This window comes from Meriones unguiculatus, chromosome 9 (genome assembly GCF_030254825.1).
Source record: "Meriones unguiculatus strain TT.TT164.6M chromosome 9, Bangor_MerUng_6.1, whole genome shotgun sequence".
NCBI classification, from domain to species: Eukaryota; Metazoa; Chordata; class Mammalia; order Rodentia; family Muridae; genus Meriones; species Meriones unguiculatus.
Window position 1 is genome coordinate 58699910 of NC_083357.1, and position 16808 is coordinate 58716717.

Sequence of the window (16808 nt, forward strand, 5' to 3'; positions counted from 1 at the left end):
CTCTTCCATTGCTGATGGGAGAGTAAACATGTACAACTACTTTGGAAATCAATCCGGCTTGTTCTCAGAAAATTGGAAACAACCATACCTCAAGACCCAGCTATACCACTTCTGGGCATACACCTGAAAGGTGTTCCACCTTACGACAAGGACATTTGCTTAACCATGTTCTTTGCCTTATTTCTAATAGCCAGAAACTAGAAACAAGATAGATATCCCTCAACTGAAGAATGGATAAAGAAACTGTGGTACATGTACACAATGGAATACTACTCAGCCATTAAATCAAGGGAATCATGAAATCCCCAGGCAAATGGATGCAACTAGAAAAGACCATCCTGAGTGAAGTAGCACAGACCCAGAGGGACACACATGGTATGTACTCACTTATAAATAGATTTTAGCCATATAGTACAGGGTAGACATACTGCAATGCAGAGACCCCAAGAAAATAAGTAACAGGATGATCCAAGGGGGGGGTGTGTGTGTAAATCTTACTCAGAAGAGAAATAGAATAGACAAAGGTAGTGAGAACAAAGTAGAAGAGGGAACACAGGGAAAAATAGGAGAGAAATCAGATCTGGAGAGAGTAGGGGCAGGAGGGCAGAAGGCCTGAGAAAAGAGAAACAGTGAGTGGGCACATCTTTGGGACAAGATGAAGACCTAAATCAGAATAGGTCTCTGCAGGGATATGAGGGGGACTCTGGCTAAGATTCCTAGTAGCTGGGGCCATGGAGACTGAAGAGGACACCCTTTATCTAGACAAGACTCCTAATGGACAGAAGAGATCATCAACCCACCCACAAAAACTCAATCCAAATCTTACCTACCTACAAAAGCTGCAGGGACAAAGATAGAACAGAAGAGCAGAGATTGAAGGAGTGTCCAACCAATGCAGGACTCAACCCTAAGACCTATCCCATGGAAGAAAGCCAAGTCTTTCATTATTAACAGTACTCGGATATGCTTGTCAACAGGAGCCTATCAGAGTTATCCTCTGAGAGGCTCCACCCAGCAGTGGTTCAAGACAGATACTGAGGCTCACAGCCAAACATTGGGAGAAGCATAGGGAATCTCCTGGAAAAGAGGGGGAAAGGATAAAATGGACCTAGAGGTGTCAAAAGCTTCACAAGAAGACCATCAGAGCTAATCAACCAGGGTCCAGAGGGAGCTATGGAGTCTGAAGCACCAACCAAGGACAATGCATGGTCTGGACCTAGGTCCTCTACTTATAAGTAGCCAATAGACATCTTAGGCTTCATGTGGGCCTGCTAGTTAGGGGAGTGGGAGATATCTCTGACATGGACTATGTTGCCTTCTTTTGGATTACTTCTCCCTGATGGCACTTCCCTATCAAGCCACAGGGGAGGAAGAAAATCTCAGTTCTCATGTGAATAGATGAGCAGGGGTGTCTGGGTAAGGGGGCTCACCTATTCTGAGAAATTAGCATGGGGAAATGCATGAGGGAGAGTGGGACTGGAAGGAGAGGGGGGATTGGCCTATGAATGAGATATAAATTGAATTAATTAATAAAAGTGAAAAAATGTAATAGTCTGAGGGATTCAGGTAAGGCCTGGTTATGCAGATAGAAAAAAGACCACCTGGGTGGAAAACAGATGTAACTATCTTTTGTTAATGACAAAGCCTGAGAGTTTAACTTTCTTATTTTCCTTAGTGCTGTTTGTGAGCGTGAGGACCTAGTGCTCTCTACAGAGAGGGAGATAAACACAGATGGAGGATGGAGGTCAGATAAAATAACAGTATGTATTACTGAAAATGCCCTAAGAAACTATATTGTTAACTATTTACCAATAGGATAAAAACTACAGTGCATGCAATTCACACAGACATACACATTTGTTTGGGGCCAACTTTCATCATCTGGGCTGAGGCTGCTCCTTACAAGAGCCAAAGACAATGCAACAAAAATCGAAATACCAGATACATGAAACCCTCTTTTGAGCTGTTGGCCAGGGATGTCCAAGAGTCTTCTAAAACATATAGCATATTGCTGTTGCCTTTGGTTGCTGTCCCCTCCTCCCAGTGGTGGAAGGTATGTTCTTATTACAGAAGACACCATGTACTTCAAAATCTGGACCCAAAGGCTCCTGAGATGGAAATGATACAAACTGCCTCTCACAGAAGACCAGTATTCATGTTACTATGCAAGCTTCTAAAGGAGGAGAGCATCCAGCAGTCTTTGCAGCCACGATGCCTCTTAACTACAGCAATGGACACCATGGCACGATAATCCTAGAGTGCAGTAGTGGCACACAAACGCTGGTGGTAACCAACAGCTCTCTAACTAGACTTAAATGGGAATCCAGCACAATAACCAGTGCTAAGAAAGTCACGGTTATTGGAGGAGCACTTAAAACCACTCATTTCCTAAATCAGCGTAACCTCTAACAAAGGTTTATAAACATTTGTTCTTATACACAGGTAAGTGTGAGTATAAGTGTAGCTTTTGCCCTTCATCAACGAATCTTCTCTCTGCAAAAGAAGAACACTACAGAAAATCACAGCCAATTAAAATACAGAGTTATGGAGTTCTATAGCCAATTAAAATACAGAGTTATGGAGTTCTATAGCCTTATAGATATGGGGCTATAAAACTGCCCCATATCTATAAGGCTCAGGGAGCACTGTGGAAGAGGAGGCAAAAAGATTTTAAGAGCCAGAGAATGACAGAGTGATGTGAGACTGTGTTCCCCGGTGATAATGGAAGCTGTGACTGGATTGTGTGTGAAATCCCAGGTGTTGGAAGTTCCAGAGCTGTGGACTCCCTGCCAGAGAGAGCACCATACGTTTCAAAAATGAAACGTGTGTTGTCTTAATCAAAACTAAAAGGGTAAAGCCATCTAAACCCTTTGATATCAAAGAGTTACAAGATTTGGAGTTTTCCCTACTGGGATTTAGTCTGGCTTGGGTCTAATATTTCTTTTCTATGCTCTCTTCCCTGTCTTTTAGAATGGTAATGCAATATGTTCCATGTTGCGGTGAAAGTATGTAATTTGCCTTTTAGTTTTGGTTTGGGGTCACAAGTTAAATTGTCTTGAGTCTTAAAGCAGGCTTGGGCTTCAGAATTTGAAAACACTTGGAAACTCAAAGTCTATGGGGACTTTTGAGGCTTGACTAAATGTATTTCATAATATGATATGGCCACAAGCTTATAGAGCTAGGGACTAGAATGTAATGGCTTGGATGAGAATAGCACATAAAAATTCTCACATAAATAGGCTCAAATAAATATTCATGTATTCGAATTCTTGGTTCCTTTTTGGTGGAACTGGAATTGTTTGGCTTTGTTGGAGGAGGTGTGCCAGTGAGGGCAGGCTTGGAAGTTTCAATTAGTTAACAATTAGTTCTCTTTCTGTCTCCAGGTTGTTTCCCCAACACGTAAGCTCTCAGGTACTGCTCCAGGGCCATTCCTGCCTACTTTCTGTCATGTTCATACCATGGTGGCCACAACTCTTGTCCTTTGGAATTATGGGCCCCAGAATTAAATATTTTGTTTGTTTGTTTGTTTGTTTTGTAAGTTGCTTTGGTCATGGTGTTTTGTCATGGCAACAGAAAAGTAACTAAGATATACCTTTTTCCCAGAATTCACCAGTAGTCAACAACTAATCTGTATAAATTCATGATTACAATTGGGACTTGCTAAGAGATGGCATCTTTAGCCATATTTCCTATTCTTCTTATAAGGGACAAGGCTCTTATATTCTTTCTGCCCCCTCTTCAGTAGTGTTTCCCTGAGCCTTAGACAGGGCGGTATTGAACTTGACCTTACCCTTTCAATTTTTGTGTCATCAAAAGTTACATCTCAAAGGGGTAGAGACATAAACCCATTTTTAATTGGGTATACATTATATGAATTAATTGTGCCATATCTATGTATGGTAACTGTTTTCATTATCTTAGGTGCTGTTTTGTGTCCTAAGAACAGACTGAGAAACAAAACCTTTATCTACTTCATTTTTACAGTGCCTTTGTTATAATGCTTAGATTATTACTAGTTTATTTGTTTAGATTTATCTATTTAATTTTACGTGTATAGAGATTTTGCCTGCACATATGTATGTATACTGTATGTGTGCCTAGTGCCCATGGAAGTCAGAAGGGGAAGTCGGTTGCCCTGGAACTGAAATTATGGCAATTTTAAGCTACCATGTGGCTGCTGGGAACTCAACCTAGATTCTCTGTAAAAGCATCAAGATGATCTTCACTGCCTGGTCACCTCTCCAGTCCCACAACTTAAAGTACGCATATGTGGGCTGGTGAGATGGCTCAGGAGGTAAAGTTCCCTGATGCCAAACCTTACTACCCACCTAAGACCCGCTGGCAACAAATACAAGAAATTGAGAACTGATTCCCCAGTCATTCTCTGATCAAAATACATGTTTTGTGGATGCATATATCACATGTGTGCATGTTATGTTATGCACGCACACACATAATATATGCAAAAGAAGGTAATAAAATATGAAAAGTTCTTTGATACATATTTTTTTTCTACAGACTTGCACCAATGTTTTAGAAGCCACCCTTGCAGATTTCAGAGAATCTGAGTCATTCAACCTCTGCCACACATTTGGTGTATTAAATTACTAAACTTAAGCCCCTTATCAGAATTCTCATATTTTATATTTTGTAAATTGGTTGATGTTGGGGTGTTTAAAAATATCAAAGATAATTAGAATTTTCCTCAACATACTTCTAAGTGTGAAAAGTATACTGATTTTGTTTTTAGTAAACTACAGATGAGAGTATTATATCTTTACCTTAATTGTATTACTGTTTACTTATTCATACCTCCTCTGTCTAGTATGTAATTGTAATTTTGGAGTCAAAGCACTGCTTTTCTCTATCTGCTGTTCTTACTTCTTCAGGCCATTTAGTTTCATGACTATTTTAAGTTTAGGCATTCCATGCTATTTGTAACATTGAAATATTACATCAAATGAAGAGAAGGGGAAAGTTATAGTCAGATCACAACAGCAAACAAATTTAAAATGATGCGGGTATTTCTTCCCTGCTAGCCTTACCTACTCAGCCTCTTATATATCAGATCCGAGGGATGAATATTTCTAACCTTGACATAAAAGAAATGTGATACTTTTCAACAGTGAGATTTATGAACTAAAGTTCCTAGCAATATAGCCATGCCTGAAGTAATAATTCTAGAAGACTGATTGGCCAATTGTAAAGAGCTAAAGCATATATCTTTTATTGCCTACCCCTACATATGACTTCCCATTCTTATAAATTCTCAATATACAACTTCTAAAGATGTTCAGATAGACTTCTAGCTTCAAGTATCAAGGTGACTTCCCACCTTACCTGATTAACAAGAATAATTAATAATTGGATTTCCAGGTTTTCATGGCAAGGATAGGTTACATCTGCTATAAATTTTGTAAAAATCCTAATAGAATTGAATGTTTCATAGTTAACTGTTGTGTTAATTTTATTTCTGCTTTTTATAGCATAACCATCCTATCATGACCCAGCAAAAACCCAAAATCTATCTGATCATCCTGTAAGAATTGAAAGCCTTTTTGTTTGTTTGTTTCTAAGAGGATTTTAAAATTTTTTAAATTATTTTTGTTTTTATTTCTTTATTTTTAATTAAATTTTTATTTTTATATTAGTTACAGTTTATTTACTTTATATCCTAGCTGTAGCCCCTTCCCTCATTTCTTCCCAGTTCCACCCTCCCACCCTCATCTCCTACCTGTCCCTCTCAGTCCACTAATTGGGGAGGTCCTCCTCCCCTTCCATCTGACCCTAGCTTTTCAGGTCCTTGGTTGGAGAATCAGTCTCAGAAAAGACCCTGTGCCCTGATATATTTGGTCCTTGTGGAGCAGCTGTCCTCTCCAGGTCATACTAACTCCCCCTTCTTTCATATGATTCCTTGCACTCTGCCCAAGGTTTGGTTATGCGTTTCCACATCTGCTTTGATACACTGCTAGGTAGAGTCTTTCAGAGGCCCTCTGTGGCACGCTCCTGTCCTGATTCCTGTTTTCTACTTCATCCAATGTCTGTCCTGTTTGTCTTTCTGAGTAAAAATTTATCATCTTACCCAGGATCCTCTTTTTTGTTTATCTTCTTTTGGTGTACAGATTTTAGTATGTTTATCCTATCTTATAGGTCTAATATCCACTTATAAGTGAGTATATACCGTGTGTGTCTTTCTGTTTCTGGGATACCTCACTCAGGATGATCTTTTCTAGATCTCACCATTTGCCTGCAGATTTCATGATTTCCTTATTTTTAATTGCTGAGTAGTATTTCCTTTGTGTAAAAGCACCACAATTTCTGTATCCATTTCTCAACTGAGGGACATCTGGGTTGTTTCCAGGTTCTGGCTATAACGAATAAAGCTGCTATGAACATGGCTGAGCAAATGTCCTTGTTATGTACTTGAGTATCTTTTGGATATATGCCTAGGAATGGTATTTTTTATTATTATCATTATTATAATTTATTAAAGTTATATCCCAGTTGTGGCCCCCTCCCTCTTCTTCCCCTATATTGCTCCCCTAGACTTAGGAGACATCCTCCTCCCTTTCTATTTGACACTAGCCTATCAGGTCTCATCATTATTTTCCTTTGTGTCCTGGCAAGGCTGTACTCCCCATGGGGAGGTGATCAGAGAGCCTGCCACTGAGTTCATGTTAGAGACAGTCCCTACTCCCCTTACTAGGGCTGCTCCCATTACTAGGGAACCCACTTGGAGACAGAGCCTATGGGCTACATCTGAGCTGGGGTTCTAGGTCCTCTCCATGCATGGTCCTTGGTTGGGGTATCAGTCTCTGCCGGGCCTGCAGGGCCCATATCTTTTGGTTCTGTTGGTCTCCTTATGGAGCACCTGTTTGCTCCAGGTCTTCCTATCTCCTCCTTTTATAAAATTCCATGCACTCTGCCCAAAATTTGGCTATGAGTCTTAGCCTCTGCTTTGATACCTCAATCAGTAGAGTTTTTCAGAGGCCCTCTGTGGTAGGCTCCTGTCCTGTTCCCTGTCTTTTCTTGCTTCCAATGTCTATCGAGTTTGCTCATGTGAATAAGGACTGAGCACCTTCTCTAGGGTCTTCCTTGTTGTGTAGCTTCTTTAGGAGTGTAGATTTTAGTATGTTTATCCTTTTCAGATTGTTCAAATTAATTCTTTCATTCAACTGTCACCTTTGCCCAATTAAGCAGAAGAGTGTTCTTAATTATTTTAATTTTGGCATAGGACTCAATATATCTCATGTTAAAGCAAGTGTACCTGTCAATCACCTTAGCAGGAGACTAGCCCTAAGGAAATCTGAATTACCAGAAGAAATGCAGAGGAGATGGGAAGAATATTTTCATGTTCAGTAACAAGTGCATTTACACACCCCAAGAACACTTTCCTGCATGTCTTCCACCCCCTTCCTCTGAGTTTTAACTCAGAAAACACTACGTTTCCTTTTTCTTTCTTTTAACTTTTTTTGGATACCTAACCACAATCCTAAACAAGCTTACTCAGTTGGTTGGGAATACATCATTGTTTTCTCTGACAACCCCTTCCATTTACGTAGGTCTTCACAGGCCTCCATTTCTCATCTGACACTGAATTCATGAGTTTTTTTCGTCTTCTCCATCTCTTTTCTCTGGGAAATTGTTGGGTTTTACAGCTTGTTACTTTTCTTTCAAGCTCTAACAAAATTATCCTTAGTATTTATTCTAATGGAAAATCTCAGGAGGCCACAACCCTAGACAATGAGAACTACAGGCAGCTGAAGAATGCTGAGAGCAGTAGCAAACATATTCACCAGGGAACAGCACAATTGGTTATCCAGTGACAGTCGGTCAATCCTGAAAATTACATACACTCAAGTAACATTACACAGATGGAGCAAATTATGTTTATATATTTAATAATGTGTGCGTATGTATGTTTGTGTGTGTGTGCATGTATGATGTATGTTAAAAAAATAAAGCCCTGAATGGAAGAGACAGCAAGCAGAAGGGACATGAGGGAGGCTGGAGGAAGTAAAGGGAAGAATTGATGTAATTATGTTATAATTTCAAAAGCAATTATTATCTAAAAACAAGTAAAATATTCTAAGTCCATTTTTAATTTTTTAAGCATTAATAAGAGCTTAAAAGAACCCCCCCAAAACATGCTACCTATATTACTATATAATATTTTTTCTTATTGAATCGATTATTTTCCCCCCTCCATCTCCCTTTCCTCCATGCAAACCCTCCCATAGCCTGTTCTTATTCTCTTTCAAATTAGTAGCCCTTTTAAGATCAATTGCTGTTATCTATTAGTACATACATAAGTACAACCTGGTCAGATGGGATAATGTTAATTGTCTGTATGATTTCAGTACTGAATATCTGGCTTTAGATAGTCATTTGGTGTGCTTGTCTCTAGGGAAGACTATTTTTCCCCTGCACATTCTTTAGATGCCTGGAGTTCTTTGTGTAGGTTGAGGCCTTGTGGGGCTTCCCCTGTCTACAGTAGCATGTCTATTATCATTGTCCTAGGTCAACTAATGCTTACACAGTCATGAATGTAGCTTCTGAAATTCCTAGGAGATACAATCTCACAAGAAACTTTGTGTTGCTCTGGCTCTTAGAAACTTTTCTGAGACTGATACTCCAACCAAGACCCATGCATGGAGATAACCTAGAACCCCTGTACAGATGTAGCCCATGGCAGCTTAGTGTCCAAAAGAGTTCCCTAGTAATGGGAATGGGGACTGTCTCTGACATGAACTCAGTGGCTGGCTCTTTGATACCTCCCCGTGAGGGGGGAGCAGCCTTACCAAGCCACAGAGGAAGACAATGTCTCTAGTCAGGAAGAGACCTGATAGGCTAGGGTCAGGTGGAAGGGGAAGAGAACATCCCCTATCAGTGGATTGGAGAAGGGGCATGAGAGGGGATGACAGAGGGAGGGTGGGATTGGGAGGGGACCAGAGAGGGAGCTACAGCTGGGATACAAAGTGAATAAACTGTAATTAATAACATAAATTTTAAAAAGAAAATAGTATCTAGTTAAAAATAAAGAAAAAAAGAGAAACTTTCTGCCTCCTTTTGTGAAATTATTCCAAAGCTTTAGGAATGGGAATGGTAAGGTAGATGTTGTCATTGAGCCAGGCTTCACAACTTCACATTTTGGTCATGCCTTTCTGTAATGGTCTCCAACTGTTACAAAGAGGAGTGATATTTTTTAAAAAATATTTGGTATTATAATATAATTATATTTCTTCCTACTTTCCACTAAACTCTCCCATATATCCCTTCAGGCTCTTCTTCAAATTCAGCACCTCACTTTCTTACTAAATGCTATTGCATACACATATGCATATGCATATACATATCTTTTAAAAATATACCTTGTTCAGTCCATATTATTTTACTAGTGTGTGTGTTTTCAGGGATGACCATATGTCACTGGACAACTGGGAAAGATTACTTCTCCAACACCCAGATTCTCCTAGTTAGCTTTGTATAAGCTTTAGACCTCATGAGCTTTTCTTTGTCTATTGTGACATAGTCATTGTTGTCATCCTTGCTGAGGTCACATTTGGGCAACCATACTTTATGGCTGTGGATTCTGATATCACTAGGGTGCACAATCTCACAGCAAACTTCTTAATCCTCGAGTTCTTACAAACTTTTCATGCCCTCTTCAGAAATGTTTCCTGAGCCATGTATGCAGAAGAGTTTTATAGATACACCAATCAGGATGGGCTCCTCAAATCTGTACTTGAATTGGTCCTGATTTTCTGTAGTTCTCTCCTTTTGTGCAAAGAGAAGTTTTCTTGATGAGGAGTGAAGACTCCACTTATCTGTGAATGCATGGACAAATGTTTATACATTGTTGTTAGGGATGTATTGGTTTAATAAATGCGCAGTTGTAGGTTCTCCTCAATAACCACGACTTCACTAGTATTAATTAGTTAGCTAGATTTCCAGTACCAGACACAATTTCTCTTGTTGAGTGGGTCTTAAGTCAAATTAGAAGTGTATTGGTTACCACCAAAGTATGCCTGCCACTACTGCACTCTCGTGATTATTGCTGGTCATTGTTGTGGTTCATATGCATCATGGCTGGGCAGGACTTGTGGTTGCCTCCCTCCTTTGGAAGCTTGCATAGTGCCTTCTGGTACCATGATGGGTCATCCTCAGGTAGGTGGGGCACTCAAGTTATTTACACCTCAAAGGTCTCTAATATTTCATTGAGAGAATATTTGTTTTAGAACCCACTCCTTATATTGTAAACCTAGATTGATATATATTTGGACATTCATACTAAATCCCTAGTTTCATTCTTTGTCCGTAGCCTGTTGGCATTTTGACAGTTCCCTCAGAAATTCCCTACAGCTTAGTTAGTCTTCAAATTCCCAAAGCCCATTTTCCATTGCATTACAGATTAGTTGTGTATGTCAAACTGTGAAAGGCCCCTCTGTTATAAGAAAACTTTAAAAATAAGGTTGGAACAATCAGGTATGGCCTATTTTATTAGACAGAGAAAATGTTTCCTCTGTGAAAATACCAGTGGATAGTTAGTGAGGTAAATATTTTTATTCTGCTTTATTTTTATAAAGATAAAACAAAGGGACACAAAAACATAATTCTTCATGCTGTATATTTAATGTCTTGAATGCAAGAAGTATAGCAAAAATAAAATATGTTTGATTGTCAAATTAAAATACATTTTCAATAGTAAAGTTTTTTTCTCCTGATATCTAAAAATGTTTTATTAGAATTGCATAATATTAAAAATAGTGTTGATGTTTATTTTTAGACATAAACTTATACCTAGCAACTAAAACAAATGAGAGAATATAGCCAATACACAATACAGAAATGCTATCCTGAGAATTGAAAAGAAAATATTTCATTGGATCCTGGTTTTGAAAAAGATAAACTTTGACATGGTTTCCTGCAGAGCTTGGAAAAGAGGTTCTTCTTTTACAAGTAATGTCGATGAACATTGATCTGGGGCTTTGACATCAGGTTGAAGTTAAACCTACGTAAGTTTTGAATTTGTAATCTTAGATTTACACTGTTAAAAAAACTCAACAATTTCTGTCTAAACTTAAGAAAACTTGTATCACTCCTATTTACTTCTTTGAACTTAGAATATCTTTTGCATCTGTACATTCATACAAATGATAGTGATCATATCCTTTTACCACTATGTCTCTCTGACTGCTTCTCAGTGGCTTCCATGTCTTTTTTCAAATTACATATTTTCATTTTAGTGATAACAATCATACCAAGTACAGTGATTACTGTCAATATGATCATCCTTTTTACACACATTTTGTGCTTTGTTTTACTTAGGATATAATGTATATGTATCTATATATTTATTTTTTAGTATGCACACATGTGTGTTTTTGTCTGATCTAATGTGCCCATTCTATAATTCTTAGTTTAACAATATATGGACATTTGCAACATTATTAAATCTACCAATATAAAGTGAGAAGAGAGATAACTGACAAATGAATGAGAGAGATAGAGACAGAGAAGATCTTGAATATTTAAAAGAGGTATAACTATAATATTTGAACTGATTTTTAATTTTAGAGGTTTGTTCTTTTCCTCTTTTTTTCTTTTTCACTCTGCCTCTCTTTTCAGTTACTGGTGATGAAGCCCTTTTTCCTTCAATTCTATTTTCCATTTTAATGATATCACTTTAAAAATTTGCATTTTGTAAGTAAGACTGTGTAAAACATTATCCTTTATCAGAGTGAATTATTTTTGTATAATATATGAGCCTTTGGTTATTCAAATTTCATCTCACAACCTATTTATGGTAAACACAAACAGCTTCAAGATTTCTTTGTATATTTATAGTCAACAACAGAATGATGCTATAAAAACTCTAAAAGTAATAGACAGGAATTCAAAGTCTTAGATAAAAAAATATTCATATTATGAAATTGCTGCAGTGATAATAAGAGTAAATTTTCATGTTTAACCTCATAGAGAGCACACTCATCATAGGGAGATTAGCATGCAGTTTTCTGTTCTTCAATTTCTCAAAAGTTTCTGTATTCACACTTGATTAATCATTACGTCTTCAGTAAGGAAAAACATCCTCAGCAACTGATGGTTTTGTTTGTTTTGTTGTTGTTTTTTTTTATGGTTAAGTAGAATTAGGCCAGTGTTCTTAAGGCATAATTGATGTCTAAAAACAAACATCAATTGATAATGTAGTTCAATAGTTAAATAAATACATATATGATAAATAAATACATGTATGAGACAATGGATTTATAGTTAAGATATAGTCTGTGTCACTCCTCTTTTTTTAACTTTATTTATTTAGTTGTTTGCTTTACATCCCAATAGTAGTCCACATCCTCCTCTCTTCCTGATCCCACCCTCCCTCCTTCTTTTGTCCTCCCTCCTCCTCTACCCCTCAGGAAAGCCCTCCCACCACTAACTGACCCCAGTACTTCAAGTTGCCTCAGGACTGTGTACATCCTCTTCCATGGTAGCCTGACGAAGCAGCCCCACCTGGGTGAAGTGATTGAAAAGCATGCAACAGAGTCCGTGTCAGAAATAGCCCCTGCTCCCCTTACTAGTGAACCTACAGAAAGCCCTAGTTGCCCGTCAGGTATATTTGCGTAGGGTGCCTAGATCCCATCTATGCATGGTCCTCGATTGGTGCTTCTGTCTCCTTAGGGTTTCCTGGCCCAGGTTGGCTCTGTTGGTCTTCGTTTGAAGCTCTTGTTCATTGTGCATCCTTCTATCCTTCCCCCATCTTTTCCACAAGCTTCCTTGCAGTCCACCCAACCTTTGGCTGTTAAGTCTTGGCATTTGTTTCCATCCTTCGCTGGGTGGAGCCTCTCAGAAGGTAACTATGCTAGGCTCCAGTCTGCAAGCATAGTAGGGTGTCCCTGTTGGTGTCAGGAGTTGGCTCTCTTCCATGGGGTGGGTCTCAGGCTGGACCAGGGATTTGTTGGACCTTCCCTCTATCTCTGCTTTAAATTTATCCTTGTACATCTTGTACCCAGGGCAAACTTTGGGGTCTAAGTTTTTGTGAATGGTTTGGATTCCACCTCCCTCCACTAGGAGTCCTGTCAAGTTAGAAGGTGGCCTCATCAAGCGCCACCCCCCCCACACTGACATTAGGGGTCTCAGCTAGAGTGAGCCCCATATCCTCCCTTGCTGGAGCCTACCCAGTTGTAGATCTTCATCTTGTCTCGGAACTGCCTTCTCCCACATTTTCTCTTCTCTCTGCAAGGCCTCTGCCCTCCTGCCCCTGCTCTCCCCATATCTGTTCCCCCACCCTTTTTTTTTTCTCACCCTTGTTTTCCTCATCTTGGGTGTGTTTGCTTCTTTTTGTTCTAGAGCTTTTAGGTGTACTTTTAAGCTGCTAGTATAAGAACTCTCCAATGTCTTTATAGTGCTTTTTAGTGCTATGAATTTTCCCCTTAGCACTGTTTTCATTGTGTCCCATAAGTTTGGGCATATTGTGTCTTCATTTTCAATGAATTCTAGAAAGATTTTAATTTCTTTCTTTATTTCTTCCCTGATCCAGTGGTCATTGAGTAAGGACTTGTTCAGTTTCCATGAGTTTGTAGGCTGCCTGTTGTTTTGTTGTTGAGTTTGAGCTTTAATCCATGGTGGTCTGATAAGACACAAGGGGCCTTTTCAATTTCATTGAATTTGTTGAGACTTGCTTTGTGACTGAGTATATGTTCAGTTTTGGAGACGGTTCCATGAAGTACTGAGAAGAATGCATATATATATTTTGTTTGTTTGGGTAAAGTGTTCCATAGCTATCTGATAGGAACATTTGATTCATGACATCTGTCAGTTTCATTATTTCTCTGATTAGTTTCTGTCTCCATGATCTGTCCATGGTGAGAGTGAAGTCTCCCACTATTAACGTGTGGGGTTCTATGTGTGATTTAAGCTTGAGTAATGTTTCTTTTATGAATGTGGGTGCCTTTGCATTTGGGGCATAGATGTTCATAGATGTTGAGATGTCATCTTGGTGTATTTTTCACTTGATGAGTATGAAGTGTGGTTCCTCATCTCTTTGGACTAATTTTGGTTCAAAGCCTTTTTTCTTTTTCTTTTCTTTTCTTTTCTTTCTTTCTTTCTTTCTTTCTTCCTTTTCTTTCTTTTTTGTACTAGAATGTCTTTTCCAGCTTGCTTTGTGTCACTCCTCTTAACTACCTACCTTTATCCACTCCTTGTAAAATATGTAAATGAAGACTTTAATATGTGGAGGTAGGTTGTTTTCTTTGTCAAAAACAAAAACAAACAAACAGACAAGCAAATATCTTTTAGGACAATGAGAAATAAACCCAGAATAATGGAATCTTTTTTTCTCACAGCAGAGTCAAATAGAAGTTTAGGACTAAAACTGGAAGGAAGGTATGGCTTAAAGAGTAAGATGTTTGGCTTTTATGAAATGTAAAGGCTAAAGGACAGAGGAGACAGTTAAGATGAGGAAAGTGCAATGATAATTTTCTTGTGTCTAACCATGCTTCTAGAAGGACAAGTGCTATGAGATAGGTGGGATAGACAGAAATAAATGCTTCTTTTGTTAATGTTCTGTAGGGACTGGTGATGGAGACAGAAAACAGGACAGTTGTCACAGAATTCATCCTCATAGGACTGACTCAGTCACATGACATTCAGCGCTTGGTCTTTGTTCTGAGCTTAATTTTCTACACCATCATCTTGCCTGGAAACATCTTCATCATCCTCACCATCATGTCAGACCCTGCACTCAGTGCCCCACTTTATTTCTTCCTGGGAAATTTGGCCTTCCTGGATGCCTCCTACTCATTCATTGTGACTCCCAGGATGTTGGTAGACATTTTCTCTGAGAAGAAGATAATCTCCTACAAAGCCTGCATCACTCAGCTATTTTTCTTGCACTTCCTTGGAGGAGGGGAATTTATACTACTGGTCATGATGGCTTTTGACCGCTACATTGCCATTTGCAAGCCTTTACACTATTCCACTGTCATGAGACCTAGGATCTGCTATATGATGTTATTGGCTCCGTGGCTTGGAGGTTTTATTCACTCCATTATTCAGGTTGTCCTCATCCTTCGCTTGCCCTTCTGTGGTCCAAACCATCTAGATAACTTCTTCTGTGATGTCCCACAGGTCATCAAGCTAGCCTGCACAGACACCTTTGTGGTTGAGCTCCTTATGATCTTCAATAGTGGCCTGCTTACCCTTGTGTGCTTCTTAGGGCTCCTGACTTCCTATGCAGTTATCTTATGTCATGTCCACAGGTCATCTTCTGAAGGAAAAAACAAAGCCATATCCACATGTACCACTCATGTTATAATTATATTTCTTATGTTTGGACCTGCAATTTTTATCTATACACGTCCATTTACAGCCTTATCAGCTGACAAAGTGGTTTCTTTCTTCCACACAGTAATATTTCCCTTGATGAATCCTGTGATTTATACCCTTCGAAACCAGGAGGTAAAAACTTCCATGAAAAAGTTATTTATTCGGCAAATTGTTCGTTAACTAGGTTTTAAGTGAGAAGTCAGGCATGAGTAATTTGGCATGGCATTTAATTATTTTTATTTTTCTTCAAATTTATTAGCGAAAATATTTGGTATAAAGATGATTTAATAGCAAAGATTGCTTGGAGTCTTCAATTTTATTTTATTTTTTTACTTTTTATTAATTACACTTTATTCACTTTGTATCCCCCCATAAACCCCTCTCTCCTCCCCTCCCAATCCCACCTTCCCTCCCCCTTCTCCAAACATGCCCTACCCCATGTCCACTGATAGGGGAGATCTTCCTCTCCTTCCTTCTGATCCTAGTCTATCAGATCTCATCAGGAGTGGCTGCATTGTCTTCCTCTGTGGACTGGTAAGGCTGCTCCCATCTCAGGGGTTGGTGATCAAACAGCAGGCCAATTAGTTCATGTCAGAAACAGTCACTCTTCCCATTACTTTGGAACCCACTTAGACACTGAACTGCCATTGGCTACATCTGTGCAGGAGTTCTAGGTTATCTCCATGCATGGTACTTGGTTGGAGTATGAGTCTCAGGAATGATCCCTGTGCTCAGATTTTTTGGTTCTGTTGCTCTCTTTGTGAAGTTCCTGTTCTCTCCAGATCTTACTATTTCACACTTGTTTCATTAGATTCCATGCACTCTGCCCAACAGTTGACCATAAGTCTCAATATCTGCTTTGATAGTCTGCAAGTCAGAGCCTTTCAGAAATTTCTGTGGCAGGCTTCTAACTTGTTTCCTTTTTTCTTCTTCTGATGTACATCCTCTTTGCTTTTCAGGATGGGGATTGAACATTATAGCCATGGTCCTTCCTCTTGATTAGTTTCTTTAGGTGTACAGGATTGGTTGGTTTATTCTATACTATATGTCTATAAGAGTGAGTATATACCGTGTGTGTCTTTCTGCTTCTGGGACAACTCACTCAGGATGATCTTTTCCAGTTTCCACCATTTATCTGCAAATTTCATGATTTTCTTGTTTTTTATTGCTGAGTAGTATTCCATTGTATAGCTGTACCACAATTTCTGCATCCATTCTTCAGTTGAGGGGCATCTGGGTTGTTTCCAGCTTCTGGCTATTACAAATAAAGCTGCCACAAACAGGGCTGAGAAAATATTCTTATTGTGTACTTGAGCCTCTTTTGGATATATGCCTAGGAGTGGTATGGCTGCATCTTGAGTCAGCACTATTCCTAGTTGTTTGAGAAAGCGCCAGATTGATTTCCAGAGCTGTTGTACAAGTTTATATTCCCACCAGCAGTGGAGGAGGTTCCCCCTTTCTCCAACAACCTCTTCACCATG

The 16808-nt window shown here is 39.0% G+C and overlaps 1 protein-coding gene across 1 annotated transcript; it reads left to right on the plus strand.

The window, feature by feature from the left end:
• The first annotated feature begins 14563 nt into the window (after positions 1-14563).
• Positions 14564-15544, plus strand: LOC110541757 (olfactory receptor 4N2-like). The gene has a single exon (XM_021628458.1). It carries the CDS (start codon positions 14581-14583, stop codon positions 15505-15507), a length of 927 nt encoding a protein of 308 aa, XP_021484133.1. The 5' UTR covers positions 14564-14580; the 3' UTR covers positions 15508-15544.
• Positions 15545-16808: the final 1264 nt, after the last annotated feature.

Coding starts and splice junctions, on each gene's coding strand:
- LOC110541757 (XM_021628458.1), top strand. CDS start 14,581: ATGGAGACAGAAAACAGGACAGTTGTCACAGAATTCATCCTCATAGGA.